General features: G+C 35.3%; 2 protein-coding genes across 2 annotated transcripts in view; both read left to right on the top strand.

Annotated features, from left to right (window-relative positions):
* The first annotated feature begins 2,213 nt into the window (after nucleotides 1-2,213).
* Nucleotides 2,214-3,048, top strand: LOC141302404 (C-C motif chemokine 3-like). The gene is made up of 3 exons (XM_073832431.1): nucleotides 2,214-2,373; nucleotides 2,544-2,655; nucleotides 2,731-3,048. The coding sequence occupies exons 1-3, from the start codon at nucleotides 2,304-2,306 to the stop codon at nucleotides 2,858-2,860; spliced, it is 312 nt and encodes a 103-aa protein (XP_073688532.1). The 5' UTR covers nucleotides 2,214-2,303; the 3' UTR covers nucleotides 2,861-3,048.
* Nucleotides 3,049-10,717: 7,669 nt separating this feature from the next.
* The window catches only part of LOC141302342 (protein CEPU-1-like), a 20,391-nt gene continuing 16,260 nt past the window's right edge, over nucleotides 10,718-14,848 (top strand). The window contains exon 1 of the mRNA XM_073832393.1: nucleotides 10,718-10,787. Within this exon, the coding sequence (XP_073688494.1) occupies nucleotides 10,718-10,787 (70 nt within the window). The remainder of the gene's footprint in view (nucleotides 10,788-14,848) is intronic.

Genomic DNA, 14,848 nt, shown 5'->3' with positions numbered 1-14,848 from the left:
CATCTCTCCGTTTTAGTGGTAAGTGAAATCTTATGTACTGCAATGTAACAGGCTACCGCTAGCAGTAAGCCAACCATGTCCCTTCAGTGGCTCACCTTATTTTATTAGAACACCTTATTTGTTGTCCTTGCCTTTCTGAGTAAGTTACAGACACCAACCCATCCCTGCACTTAACATCTATTCCCGTGATCTGCCATTTTCGCTATTGTCCTCGCCTTGTTTTTTTTTTTCACAATAGCCTAGCTGCAGAACTTCTGATGATTCGGGTATGCAAATGTTGGGGCCATAACTATTAATGATCGCAACTCTTACGTAATAGTCACTGTTATATTAGGATTAGCCTATTTTTCAGTGGTCTTTTGCAAACACCAGATTTATATAAGGAGGAAATGATGGTGTTTGAAACTCACGGTATGTCATGTCCATGAACAGAACTGTTATTCAACTAATAATAACAAAGCCACACATTTTGACATAACTGTATGTGATTTCGCCTATTGAACTGCTAAGTTACTGGTGCGCTGCGTGAAGCGGCTCAGCGTATGCGTAATGTTACAGCCGAACACGCACCTTTCCAACTTTACTTCACAGCACCGTTTAGGCAGCGTAACCCCTAAGTATGTGTCGCCACATTCTCGGGTTATAAAGAATAAAGAAAGGAAAAGTTAATCTTCCGAAATAAAGCAGCAATATCTTCTCAGGTGAAAGTTATTAGAACTGTGTCTAGGGACAGGATGGCTATCACACTGCTCTGAACTTATCAGCCCGTTTGTATCCTATTATTTAATACGCTCTTGTCGCTTATGACAGAACAGTTAATCACGATGATCTTGTCTTCTGAAAAGATTCTTTTATTTGCTTATGTCAGAAACGGCGAATCTCTTTAAAAACTGGCAGTTGTTTTTACTACATTACATTGTTATATTTAGTAAAAGTTTTGCCCGCCAACTGACGACTGACACTGTTACATATACTTGCCAAAGCCGATTTTTACTCGCAATTGGCGCTTGGCGAGTGTTAATTTTAGGCCCTGCTCATAAGGATTCATTTTAGATGTTGTCAAATGGTCAGTATTGTACGTTCAAAGGCTGAAAATAGGTAAGTAGGCATATTTCTACGTTTAGATGCTAAAAAATACGTCAGTATTGTACATTCTAGTGCCTGGAAAAACGTAAATGTAAATTTTGTAGAACCACAATTTACGTACAAATTATCATGAGATGACTTTGCAACGGGAGTAGTTCTAGCCCCACCCACACTTTTAGAGGCCCACCCATTATTCAGTTTCTGACTCTGCCACTGGTTATTATAAAGGTAAGTATGAGTTTGAGAATGGAAATGCTGATGTCTGTCATTCTTTGATGGAATATCTTACTTCATAGTCATGTGTGTTTTCAACAGGTCTACATAAAGACAATGATGTTCGAGGAGGAGCCAGTGTAATGTGCAGCCAGTGGGTCCAAAAGAACAATGACCTGACACGTGCAGCCTAAAATAGGATATGTGAAAAAACAAAAGGTATGAAAGGAACAAGAAATCTTCAAAAAGAAATATCTGAAATCTTACTCAGCAAGTGGTTTTCATATGTCTATGGTTGAGTTGATTTCAAACATGATAACGAATCGTGATAAAGCATTATTTATGTGGTATAAACTCAGTGAGTAAATGCTGATATTATCTGCATTCGGATCACACTGTGTGCAAATCTGTTAACCACACAAAACACTTTCAGCTCAACCACTGTTCCACCTTCACCGATAAGTAGAGCTCACCATTTCCTGCATTGAGCCCCAGACTCATTTTCCACCCTGCATTTGCAGAAAGGGACTTTTCTTGCATTGCACTGCACTTGAGAGCTTAGGGCATTGTCTTGAAAAGATGCAACCTGAAAATGCAAATTGAAGACAGGTAATCTTTAAATGGGGGGGGGGTCCATTATAAATGTACAGACATTTTCTATGGACTACGAATGGAAAAGAAATAAGAAACAAAATATGCACTCAAATCGACCACATTTCTCCGGTTACCTGTGTCAGCGATTTAGAGTAGATTCGCAGAATTGAGGAGGGGGGTACAACAGGAAGTACTACCTCTGCAGGCCACATCACGGTTTTCCCCCGTGCGTGTGATGTCACTTGTTCCTCCTCGGACTGAACCCCTATAGGTCTGAGTAGTGGAAAGTACAAGCTCACCCCTTTATAAAGCGGACCGCATCGGTGAGTTGATCATCTTCGAGACGATCAGCCTCAGATAAAGCAACCAGCGCATCAAGATCTGATCAACGACCGACCACAGACCCAAACATGAGACCCTCCTGCATCTTCATCGCCTGCCTTATGCTCTTCGCATTCTGCTCACTGGCTAGCAGTCAATGTACGTCTTTTACTTTATTTCTTGAAATTTGTTTTTAGATAAACAATAGACTATTAGTAATTTATGGTATATCTGTTAAGCATTTTTTTATTTCTAAATGTAACCAAATTTATATATACATTTATACTAAGTGTTTTAAAACTATTTTTATCATTTTTTTTTCTCTACAGTCAGCCAAGGTCCAGACAAGTGCTGCTTTTCTTTTTCCAATGTAAAAATCCCAGTAAAGATGGTTGAAAGTTATCATACTACACATTTTGAATGCCACAGGAATGGTGTCATGTAAGTATTTTTGTAATGACTTATTTAAAATGAATTGTGAATTAGTTACTTGAACCATCTTTCTTTTTTTTTCAGTGTTATCACAAAAGCTCAAAGGGAGATCTGTGTTGACCCGACAGAGAAATGGGTTCAGAGACTGAAGAACTTGCTGAATGCTGAAAACGTGAAGGAGATGTCACAGAGCAGCTCTGGGGACAGCGCATAAGTTGTGAATGGCTCCTCACTTTTCAAACTATTGAATTAAAAAAATTTCAAACTGATTTTAAGCTTTTATTTAAAAAATAATATGTATGCACCTGCACAATGATGTTATGCTGTATCACTTAAGAGTGATATATATTAAAATATATTTTCTAACTTTACTTAATGCAAAATAAATATTGTGGAATGATACTGGATTTTGTCTGTGTTGTCTTTTTTTTCTTTTTTTTTGAAAGAAAAAATATATATATATATAAATAAAAATGAATAAAAATGTATTTTAATTTAAAGAACCAATATTTAGTAATCAACAATTCTACCAGCAATGTGAATATTGATACAGCTTATAATAACAATAATAGTCCCTGTTGTAGTATATACAGTGGGAAAATACACTTAGGGTTTTTATTTCTACTAGATCTAACATATAAAATTACTTAAGTTATATCAAAAATAATATTGTGACGATTATTATTTTTAGTTTTTTTTTTCTTATTTGGATACTACCACATGAAGCACTTTTTATTTTTTTACATATTGTACGGATCCAATAAAGATCTGTTAGACTTTCATTAGAGATCGTCACTATAAAACGTTCTACAGATAAATTTAATTAATTTAAAAAAAAATAAACTGGTGTAAGCCTCTCTGTCTTGACAACACTCAGTGTTATAGAAAAATCTTTTCAAGACATGAAAATGTCTTGAAAGCTTGTCATGCTTCTTTCATTCTTTCTCTTAGCTTTTATTTACCTGCCTTTTGAACAAGCTTTATTTCTGTATGAAAAGACGTGAGGGTGGGTTATTTCTACCTTATTATTATGGTTATTATTACATTCTATGCAAGACAATGCTGCTGTCAGACTGCGCAGACTTAAAAAAAATGTAAGCATATCACTGAGTATTTCTGTGGGAACTTTCCATTAAGCTGTACTGTAAATATTCTAAGACTATTAAAAATTACAAACTATTTGTAATGCAAACTATTTTAATAATTATATTATATTGTTATTATATTATAATATATTATATTGGGGTTTATATTATACAAATACGTGTATAGGTTGTGTGTACACGCATGTGTGTAATGCGAATATGTGTGTGATGGGATAGTTTACTGCTTCGTGTAAATAATATAAATCAAGAAATTTGCATCACACAAACCAAAGATAAGTTTCCTGTTGACTCTTTTGATCCACTGATCTTTGCTAATTCATGAGCATGTTGAGTCTGTCAGCAACATTCGTGTGGTTGGTTGTTACCACTGCGAGAATCTGTGGGTGACATTTTTTCCCATCTTATATTCAGGCTTTTGACATTGTTACCCAAACAAATTTTTCTGGGCTATTTCAATTTCAACACACATACATTGTTATTTATGCATGGATGATTCATTTAGTTGCATTTTTCTTTTCTTTTTTTTTTTTACATGCAATACCATCTGTACTAGATCATTATTTTGCTGTTCTCGTTTGCTGCTGCTTATAAACTGCAAAATGTTTCGTTCTCCATTTACAATGAGTCATCTCAGACCAGTTTTCTCTCATCAGCAGTGTTGGGAAAAGTTACTTTCAAAAGTAATGCATGTTACTCCCTAAAAAAATAATTATGTTACTTAGTTACTTTAGTAATGTGTTACATTACTTTTGCGTTACTTTTTAAATCAGAGTAGGGCTTGTTTGTTTTTAATATAAAAAGTTCTATTTTGGAAAATGTAAAAGCCCTTTCACACCAAAAGCCTCAGGCTGAAGGAAAAGTAAATTCACGTCTGTTCAACGCTCTTCAGCAATAAAAAAAGTACAAATGTTAGTTTATCTTGAGCAATTTTTGCTTATTAGTATGACTGAACTGGATTATTGAAAATCAGCAGCAGAGACGTTGGTTAATAAAATGGGATTAAATACTTATTTAACATAATTTAATTAATTTATTCATTTTGACGAATACTGAATCAGTTTTTTGTAAGTGAGATGAATTAATGCATGTTATACTACAGGGCCGTTGAATGCTTGAATCTGATTGGCTGACGAACGTTCTAGAGGTGTGCATTATATTCAGGGAAACGCACGGCGAACGTAGTTCCAGGCAGCTTTAGACCGCAGTGCATGTCTATATCACTTCGCCATACGATTTCAGTTATTTCAAAGGTCCTTTACAGCCCAAAACAGCAAAATAACTAAAACCCATAATGACACTGGCCAAACTAATAAATACAGTAAACATCAGGATAAAAACGACAGATTATTTCCATGTTTTTTCCACAATATATTACGTTTTATTATGTACGGAAAGCACAAACTATTTCTCTCGCCCTCTCTCACTCACCTCACAGACGCACACACATAAAACATTACAGTTTGCACTCGCGTTAGCATTCGCGCTAATGTTGTTAGCGCTGCTCTGACGATTAACAACTTAAAAACGACATGACAGCTCTCACACGCGAGGTAACAACGGCGGGGTCTTGAAGACAATGAACTTAAAGTTTAACTGTTAGTAGAGACGATGCTGCCAGTCACCCTGGCCTTGAGAGACACAGACGTGAGAGAGGTAAAGTCATACACTTAGTTTCTCTCCCTCACTCTTTCCGTCTGTCTGCTTGTCTTTCGGTCTTTCTAAACTTCATTATTAACGGCATTATTTTGCTATCAACGGCTCAAGCGTCGTTACTAGGTCTAAAATGACGTTTTGGAACTAGCAACGAAGCTGTTGAATGAGCTGCGTAAGAAATTAATCCTACTCACAATAGGGTTTTAAGGATAAAAACGGGACGAATGTCTTGAAATATATCATTTGATCGATGTCTTGAGGTGTGGTAACTGTAGTATAAGCGGAATAATTGACTTCGGGCCGTAGAATTCTGCGAAAATAATGCACACCCGAGGTGTAACGGCCACTCCGCTTCGCGTCGTGACCGCATCACCACCTCGGGTGTGCATTATTTTCTAAGAATTCTACGGCCCGTCGTCAATTATTCCTTACTTCACATTTATTCTAGAACTAAAGTAACATCTTACTCCCGATTTATCTCAACATGGGGACAGGAGAGCTTTCAATCAATAAATGGGGGGGGGGGAGTAACTGCCGTTACTTACTTTAAAAAGTAACTCAGATATTTTCTGGTAAATTAAAAAATAATGCGTTACTTTACTAGTTATTGAAAGAAGTAATAGGATTATGTAACTCGCGTTATTTGTAATGAGTTACTCCCAACACTGCTCATAGTTTGTGCTGCTCATTCAGTTTGCCTACACTTGTCTCCTTCTCTTCTTTATGTGGAGCCTGGACATCAGACCTGCTGGCAAGTTACTCATTTAGACCACTAGAGGCCGTTATTATATCAAAATTCTAAAGCAGCCCATTACTGTAAATCCTGAGAAACACACAATTGGCACTTTATTAACTTTCTATTACTTTGTCTCCAGAACACCCTAAATGTCTCATGTCATGGATTCAACAAGGTCCATTTAATATGAAACTGAAAGAAAACCCGACCTCTCTTTTGTAGTACAGTGGGTTAAAAGCAATATTAGCTCACAATATGCACTTTTTCACACAAATAGTCAGAGGAAATAGCATCAAGACGGAGCTTAAAGATTTCCTCTTTTTCTTTGAAAAGATACAATTTTTGCAAAAAAGGCACATAAATTCCTGTAGAGATAGCAATACACATTCTCCTGTTATTGCCAAATAAATGAACAGCATGTCATCAATGTCTTCTCTCTTGCTGTATCAAAATCTCCTAGCTTTCCTCAGAGATGGTCCCAATAATGTGCTTAAAGTCTAGTCCAATTCAGTTTGTGCATGATTACATGATATAACAATTTTTTTTAATAATGAATCCTAAATTTTGGATAATTAAGCTACATATCATATGCCAAAGTAAATTTCTGGAGTGTTAAAGATTAAAAGAAAAAAACAAAAACAAGAACCGTACAGAACCCAAAACCGTGACCAGAATGTGATCTTAAACATATTCAAGCTTAAAAAGGTTCAGTTGGTAATGTTGGCAGGAGGCCTTAAAATCACCTTAGTGAACAGTACATCTTTCCTCCTTTTCTAAAGGACAGCATCAGAGTCAATTGACACACTAGGAGCAATACTCCAGAGAGCAGATGAATCAGTTGTGGTCCACCTCAAAGAGTAATAATAGCTTTAACATTTTGTGGCATACTGTATGAGCCAAATTTAAAAGTATTCCAATGGATGGGTTTACTTATTGAGGGTACTGATGGTATACAAAAATAAATTTGTATCTTCATTATGTACTATCAATGTTCTCTTTCCTCTTGCCATATAGGTTTGCCTACTTCTGCAAGCAGCCAGAGGAAGACTAAATAGTGGACTTCATACAGTATCTATACAGCATGATGAGACATCAAAGACCTAGTACTACTTTAACCTGTTCCAGCAGGGAAGGCAGGCATAATAAACATTAATGCTGCATATCATAACGCTGCTGTACTTTTGACTGAATTACTTAGCAACTTTTATGATTGTTGGTAATATTTTATATAAATAATAGTTTTTAAGTACAGTATTCAAGTTCATGGTGGTGATTTTAGTTACATCATTACGCCACTCAATGGCGACAAGTGACAGTAAGTCAGCAGTAAAGACTTTTATATTGAAAGAGACTGAAACGCTGTTGTAAACAAGTTATTTTTACTTTCAACAACACCTTGTAAGATGCAGCCAAAAAATTCACTGAGCAACGCTGTCATTAGAAATCACCTTTAACCGATGAAAGAATAGTATGACAAAGATAACGCTTTCCTTAGCAGACATTCAAACTAATGTTTATGAGAATGAGCTGAAAAATGAATGTTGTATCAAATGCAGGTAATCACACTCGCTCAGTTTATCTCCCTCATAATACTCGACTACACATAATACAAAGCTTTTAATACAGTAATACAATAAGCTTTTAATGAAGCAACTCATTCCTTCCTTACTAGTTCTAAAGTGACGTTTTTTAATTAGTAATGGAGGCTTAGGTTCAGCTGTAGTAGTTCCGCAGAAATGAGGTTTTAAAGACTCTCTTGTTGTCTCTTTTTTTATTTACACACTTGTGCTATCAAACTGTATAAACACAATATCGCACTCGCAGATATGCGATAGGGTTGTATATCAGCACACTGTGATTAGCTATACAGGACTCAGTCTGCGGCTTGATGCTGTGTTCATTTTAATCTGTATTAGATCATGATTTTGCCATTCTCATTTGAGGTTGAACTGCAAATATTTTTTTAGAAAAGATTTAAGAATTTTTGTCATGTTAATTAAAAACATCTATCTGTATTTTTTTTTCTATCTGTTTTTGTGTTGTGTTTATTTAACTCTTGTAGTTTTGCCATGAAGATAGCTTTTCTGCTCAGAGTAAGTCCTCTTCTTTTCATTAGACAGACCTGTCGTCACTCATCGCTATGTTGTCTTGCTCATTCCATTTGTCTTCACTTCTCTCCTTCACTGCTTTATTTGGAGACCGGTGCTAAAATATTTTCAGTTCCTTTGGTTCTAATGAATGGTGCTGACATGAATATTCATCAATTTCCCACATTGTGGGCATATTCTTGAGAAAACGTGAACGAATGGAACTGAAAATGTTAGTGCAAATCGCAACATGTTTAATTAATTATTCTAAAAATGCATTTGAACAGCTTGATTAGCTGCTTCAAGTGTGTTTGAGTGGAGATGGAGTCTTATTCTGCAGGACAGTAGGTCTTCAGGTGCAGGGTTAGAGTAAAAATGGATAGGTCTACCATGCCTGCCAGCAAGTACTGCTTCTGACAACTAGAGGTCGTCTTTGTTTCACAATAACAATGCAGCACTTTAATCAAAGCACAGTGGGCAATTTATTATCTTTCAAAAAGTTTATCTCTAGGACACCCTAAATTTCTTATGGCATGGAAACAACAAGGTTCATTTCACATGAAACTGAAAATGTCTAAAAATAAAGCGCTATCATCTCTTCAGTAGTGCGCTATCATCTCTTCAGTAGTGCAGTGGTTTGTGGACAATATTAGCCCGCAAATGCACTATTTCACACATATATTTGCAGGAAATACTTTAGTACATCTGGTTAATATTTACACCCACTAGTCCTCATCTTGCTTACAGTTTAGCATGATATGACATGGAAGTATATGAAGAGCCTTAGAAACCAAGCATATTATGTACAAAAAGGAAGTATAACATTTATAAACCACATTGTGGTTTCTCCAACCCCCAGTAGCATGTTGTAGAAAAACAGGCCCACTTATAGACACAACCATGGACCACCTCAGTGAGATGATCATATGCATGATGTCTAGCCAGCGACAACACAAGATACAGTCGCTTTTTTTCATACATTTTAGGCAAGTGCTGCTTTTGCTTCTCCATCAAGATTGCCCCAGAAATGGTCTCATGCAAGATTTTTTGTAAGTAAGCTTTTGTATCACTATGAAATCTTGAATCATTCCCTTTAAAATTCTAACTTTATCACAATAATGCAGAAGTAGAAGACAAGTGGGTTCAGGCATTGATAAGAAAGTCTTAGATGCCAACATCTGGGGTTTAAGTGGGCACAGCAGTAAAGTACTGGTATAATTGTTTGTATATCAAATTTATTTACCTTATTGTGCGTTGTAAAAATTACGTTCTTCTTCTCTAAATGGAAAGCACTGGAGTCAATCAGCATGACAAAAACACTACTCAAGACCAGATTAAACAGATCTAGCAGTTGGTGTTAACAATTAATCCTGGCTGTTCATAAACTGACGTATCGCACTGTACATTTTAAACCCTGAGTTATCGTTCTGATTTGCATATTTGTGGGGTCTGTGTCACTGACTGAAAGAACGCAGCACTCAACGTTTTTACATAAAGGCTCCAGCATTGCATGTCCTCATACAGTATTATATTGCCGACTGCTGTTAAGTTTTTTTCCCCACTGGATTTCCTGGACTTTTCAGAGATAAACAGTCCTTTTTTTTTTTAAAGTAGGTAAAATTAGAAAAAATAAAACTGCTCTCTAAGTAAACCATTTCCCCCATGTTTCATATTTTGGTGGTTTCTTGAAGATTTTGTCTAGGTGGGTCCTGGAATGAAAAACAGGCCAATTAAGATTACAAATAAGAGGAATTTATATTTTTGTGAAAGCACAATGCACAATTCAATACCGTAAAAAATGCAATCTACAACACAATAACATATAGCACAATGTATTATGAAATACAGAACCATACAGTACAATACATCTAGCTACACAGATAAAAGTATAGGTCAAAAAATGAAAAATAATAGTGCTCTCTAAAAATGTGAAGTAAACATTTTTACCATTTCATATTTTGGTGGTGTCTTGTTTAGGTGGGTCCTTGAATCATAATGTGTTTAGGTGAGTCACTGTGACTGGCCAAAGCATGAAATTATGAGGCACTCGATTGGGGTGCATCTAGCCATAACATTTTAATACCTTGTAAGTTTAATAGCATGATAAAGGATTTGTGAAGTGCAGAGGAGCTGGGCCCAAAAACACTTTCATATCAACTATTTTTCCACTTGACCACCAGACTCATTTTCCGCCATCATTTTGCATTTGCACAAAAGATTTTTATTGCACTGAATTCAGGGCTTAAAATTCATGCAGTAAAGGCTGGATTCACAGAAGTAGGGAGCTACACAGGAAGTACTATATCTTCAGACCACATCATAGTTTTCCCAAATGCATGTGATGTCCCTTGTTTTTTTGCTGGACGGAACATAGATTTGTATAGAATTGTATGTTTGTATATCAGTAAGGAGATCACACAAGATGACCAGCCAGTGATACAGCACCCTGCACATCAAGATCTGATCAACGACTAACCACAGACCCAAACATGAGGCCATATTGCTTCTTCGTCATCTGTCTTGTGCTCTTCACTTTCTGCCAACTGGATCGCAGTGAATGTACACCTTTTAATTATTTTTTTCTTTAAGAAAGTCTAGATAATCTGCTAAAAAATTGGGCAGTGAGGCATTTTCTAGATTGATCCTGTACATATACTGTTTTACTGAACATTTTGAACGTAATGTTAATTACATTGTATTTTTCATATGTTGTTTTTTTTTTCAGTCAGCCAAGGCTCAGATAAGTGCTGCTTTACTTTTTCCAATGTAAAAATCCCATTAAAGCAAATTAAGGGTTATTATATTACACATCCTGAGTGCCACAGGTGTGGAGTCATGTAAGTCACTTTTGAAATGTCTTAATTAGAATTAATTGTAATTGTGAATCAGTTATGTAAAATTATGTCATCTTTCCATTTCAGTATCATCACTAAATCTCAAAGGGAGATCTGTGTTTACCCGTCAAACAGATGGGTAATGAGAATGAGCTTTGCGGAGTTAAATGCATTAAATCTTTGCAAGGAACATGAGAGGTTGGTTGCCCATTCTGTGGGCACTGAGGCAAAGTAAACTGCTTGTTACAGTTACTGTTACTGTTGTAACTTATGAATGTCTATAATTGGCTGAGCAGAACATATAATTTATTCAGATCATATTCAAGCAAAAACTTAGATGCAAATATTGGCAGGAGGTCTTAATATTGTCTAAACCCTTGACAAGCATTGTAAAAATGATATTGTACTTCTCTCCTGAAAGTAAAGCACCTGAATCAGTGAGAACGACAGAAACTACACCAAAAACTACACCACTTCTGCAGCTAGAGGAAACAATCAAAGATTCACATGACTGGTCAGATTTTCTCCTCTTTTACGATATCTGTTAATTCAGGAAGTCATTATCTAAGTCCTTTGCAAGCATCTAAAAATAATATTTTGTTCTTCGCTCCTGAAAGGAAAGCATCAGAGTCTGTCAGAACGCCAGAAACTACACCACTCCACCGACCAGAGGGAACAACTCTAGTCCATCTTAAGGAGTCACAAGATTGGTTAGATTCTCTCATCTTTTATGGTTTCCTATCTGTTATAAGACTCAGGAAGTCTTAATATTATCTAAACCAGGGGTGCTCAAACTCTGCTGTTCCTGCAGATTTTAGCTCCAAACCCAGTTAGACAATCTGAACTAATCAAGCTCACACTAGGCATACTAGAAACTTCTCAGCAGGTGTGTTGAGGCAAGTTGAAGATAAACTCTGCAGGATACCAGCCCTCCAGGACAAAGTTTGGGCACCCCTGATCTAAACCCTCAGCAAGCATTGTTAAAATTATATTGTTCTTCGTTCCTGAAAGGGAAGCATCAGAGTCAGACAGAACAGCAGAAACAACATCATTCCACCGACCAGAGGCAACAACTCTAGTCCACCTCAAAGTCTCACATGACCGGTTAGATTTTTTTCTCTAGTATATTGTCTATTTAACCTTAGGAATACTTCATATTATCTAAACTCTTAGTGAACATTAAAAAAACCCGACATTGTTCTTCCATCCAAAAAGGAAAGCATCAGAATCAGTTGGAACTCTAGAGAAAATGTGTCTAGTCCACCTCAAAGAGTCACATGACTGGTTAGTTTTTTCCTCTTTTATATTTTCTGTTTAATCTTTGGAAATCTTAATTTTATTGAAACCCTTAACAAACATTATAAAAATTACATTGTTCTTCTCTCCTGAAAGGAAAGCATCAGAGTCAGTCAGAACAACCGAAACTACACCACTCCACCGACTAGAGAAAATGTGTCTAGTCCACCTCAAAGAGTCACACAGCTGGTTAGATTTTCTCCTCCTTTAAGTTGTCTGTTATTTTAGGAGGATTTTTTTTATTATAGTCAATACATTTTTCTAATGCAAAAACCACAAACACTGGGACAGAGGTATCCTTATTGTTGAGTTATAGAATAAAATTAAATATCCCAGATGTAACAGGTAACTATGTGAGTTGCAGCAACTAAAACAATTTAATTTCTGTAATAAATATTATAAATGAGCTCTCTTTCATTTGTGCCATATAGGTCCACTCACTTCTGCATGCGGCCAGGATGAGAATTACTACAGCATTTTTTATCTACAGTATGTTGAGACGTCAGGACCAAGGAAACCATGACATCTGTTAATGTAGAGTACTACATCTACTTTTTTCAACTGTAAAGAAATGAACATTCATCACAGATAAGATTATAATAAATTATGTTATATCAATAATTGTATATTAATGCTACTTTAAGTATTGTTTTGTAGCTCAGACTGAAGAGAATTTATAGAACCTAAAATTGTGCCCTCTAGTAGAATAATGAAGTACTGCATTAGGATATAAATCATTGACTTTAAAATGAAGTTTATAGGCCAACGTAAGATTACAAATAAGAAGATTTTATTTTTGTGACAGCAGTCTACAAAACAATAACACAATGTACTATGCAATACAGTACCATATATAGTACAATGCATATGACTTTGTGGAACAGAGAAGAAAATGTAGCTGAAATAAATAATTGTATGTATAATACACAAGTGAAGAGGCCAACATGTCAAAGCACATGAATGTTTAATTTAGGCATGCTGTTTGGTTTATAATGTCACTGCCCAGAGGATGAAACTGTTCTTTTTTCTTCTTTTTTTTCCTAGAAAGGGTTTTCAGCCTTTGCAGGCCAACTCAGTGTGACATACTGTAGTATGTGTATTATTTAATAAAAGCTACAAACTAAATCCAGCACTGTGCATCACACAAAGCAAAGATACGTTACTAAATGCCTCTTTTGATTGAATAATGATGTCTAATTCAGTAGCACGCTGAGGCTGTCAGCAGCATTTGTGAGGTTGATTGTTAGTACTGTGTGAAACTGTGGGTGTTTGGCATGTTAACCCTCCCCTTTTATTTCGTCTATTCTTCAGGAATTACTGCTCAAGAAAAACTCTGTTTTTTTTCTTGAATCTCTCCTTCTTTCTATTCAATCAAATAGTATTATGCAATCTTTATACCTACATGGACTATTATTGTTTTTTTAATGTTAACAACTATTATTCGAAGAAATGCATTATCCTCAGATTTCTGCATGACTTTTTTTTTTACATGAACCATTCCTTTAATGATTTTGTTCATAATCCTCATTTTGAATGTCATATATTCCCTTAATTCCACAAGGTATTAATCATGGATTAATTCCTATTGAGACTTGTTTCATTTTTATGTTATTTTGTTATTTCAACATTTTACTTCAACACATGAATTGGGAATAATCCATTTTTATATATGGGCCATTCTACAAAGTCCACTCTCCAAAGTTGGAAAAAAAATCCAATAAATTGTATAATAACCATGGTACACATTTCTAGTAATTGTGCAGTTAATTCTCATTTTGTATTTTCAGAAAGTTTTGGAATATTCTTTCTCTCCCCAAATTTGTTATATTGACCTATTAAGATTTTGCTTACATATACATTGTAAATATATTTTTTGATAAATCAATAACTTATACTTTATGAGATTTTTTGTATTTTGAATAAATTTTTGCTTTGTAAAAGGCAAAAAGATGATCATACTGATTTCAAACTTAAGGAATCATTAGTTTGAATATACACTGAACCAAAAACTGTTATGATCTTCTCTTGTTTTTTTCCCCCATTGTTGTTGTTAAAAGTATATTTTTTTATTGTTTTAAAAAGTGAAGTTAAAAAATATATTTATTTTATATTTTCTTTGTAAATTATGAAACTTTATGTAAAAAAAATAAAAGTGCCCCACAATTTTTAAGTCACTGTCGAAACAGTGTATGTTTAGTCTGTTGGCTGAGACTGATTTGAACTACACCCCTACATTTATGATCAGGAAATATTGAAAAATCCATATAGACATGGATTTTCGGTAGAGACACCTTTGTTTTTTGGGTGTTATCCTTTAATTTGTTGTGAACTCACTTGTATTTTTCTTCTCTGAAGTTACTTTAGTCCTTAATGTAAAGTCTTTGTCATCCTTCAAAGTGTGTCATCCTCTACATCTGCTCCTTGATGCTTCATTGTCTAGTTTAAGCTTTCAGATTCCTGTATTCCTTCAGTCCTCTCAGAGATTTTATT

Source organism: Garra rufa, unplaced genomic scaffold (genome assembly GCF_049309525.1).
Source record: "Garra rufa unplaced genomic scaffold, GarRuf1.0 hap1_unplaced_001, whole genome shotgun sequence".
Classification (NCBI taxonomy): Eukaryota; Metazoa; Chordata; class Actinopteri; order Cypriniformes; family Cyprinidae; genus Garra; species Garra rufa.
The sequence above is the reverse complement of the archived record's forward strand: the minus strand, read 5'-3'. Positions and strand labels throughout refer to the sequence as shown.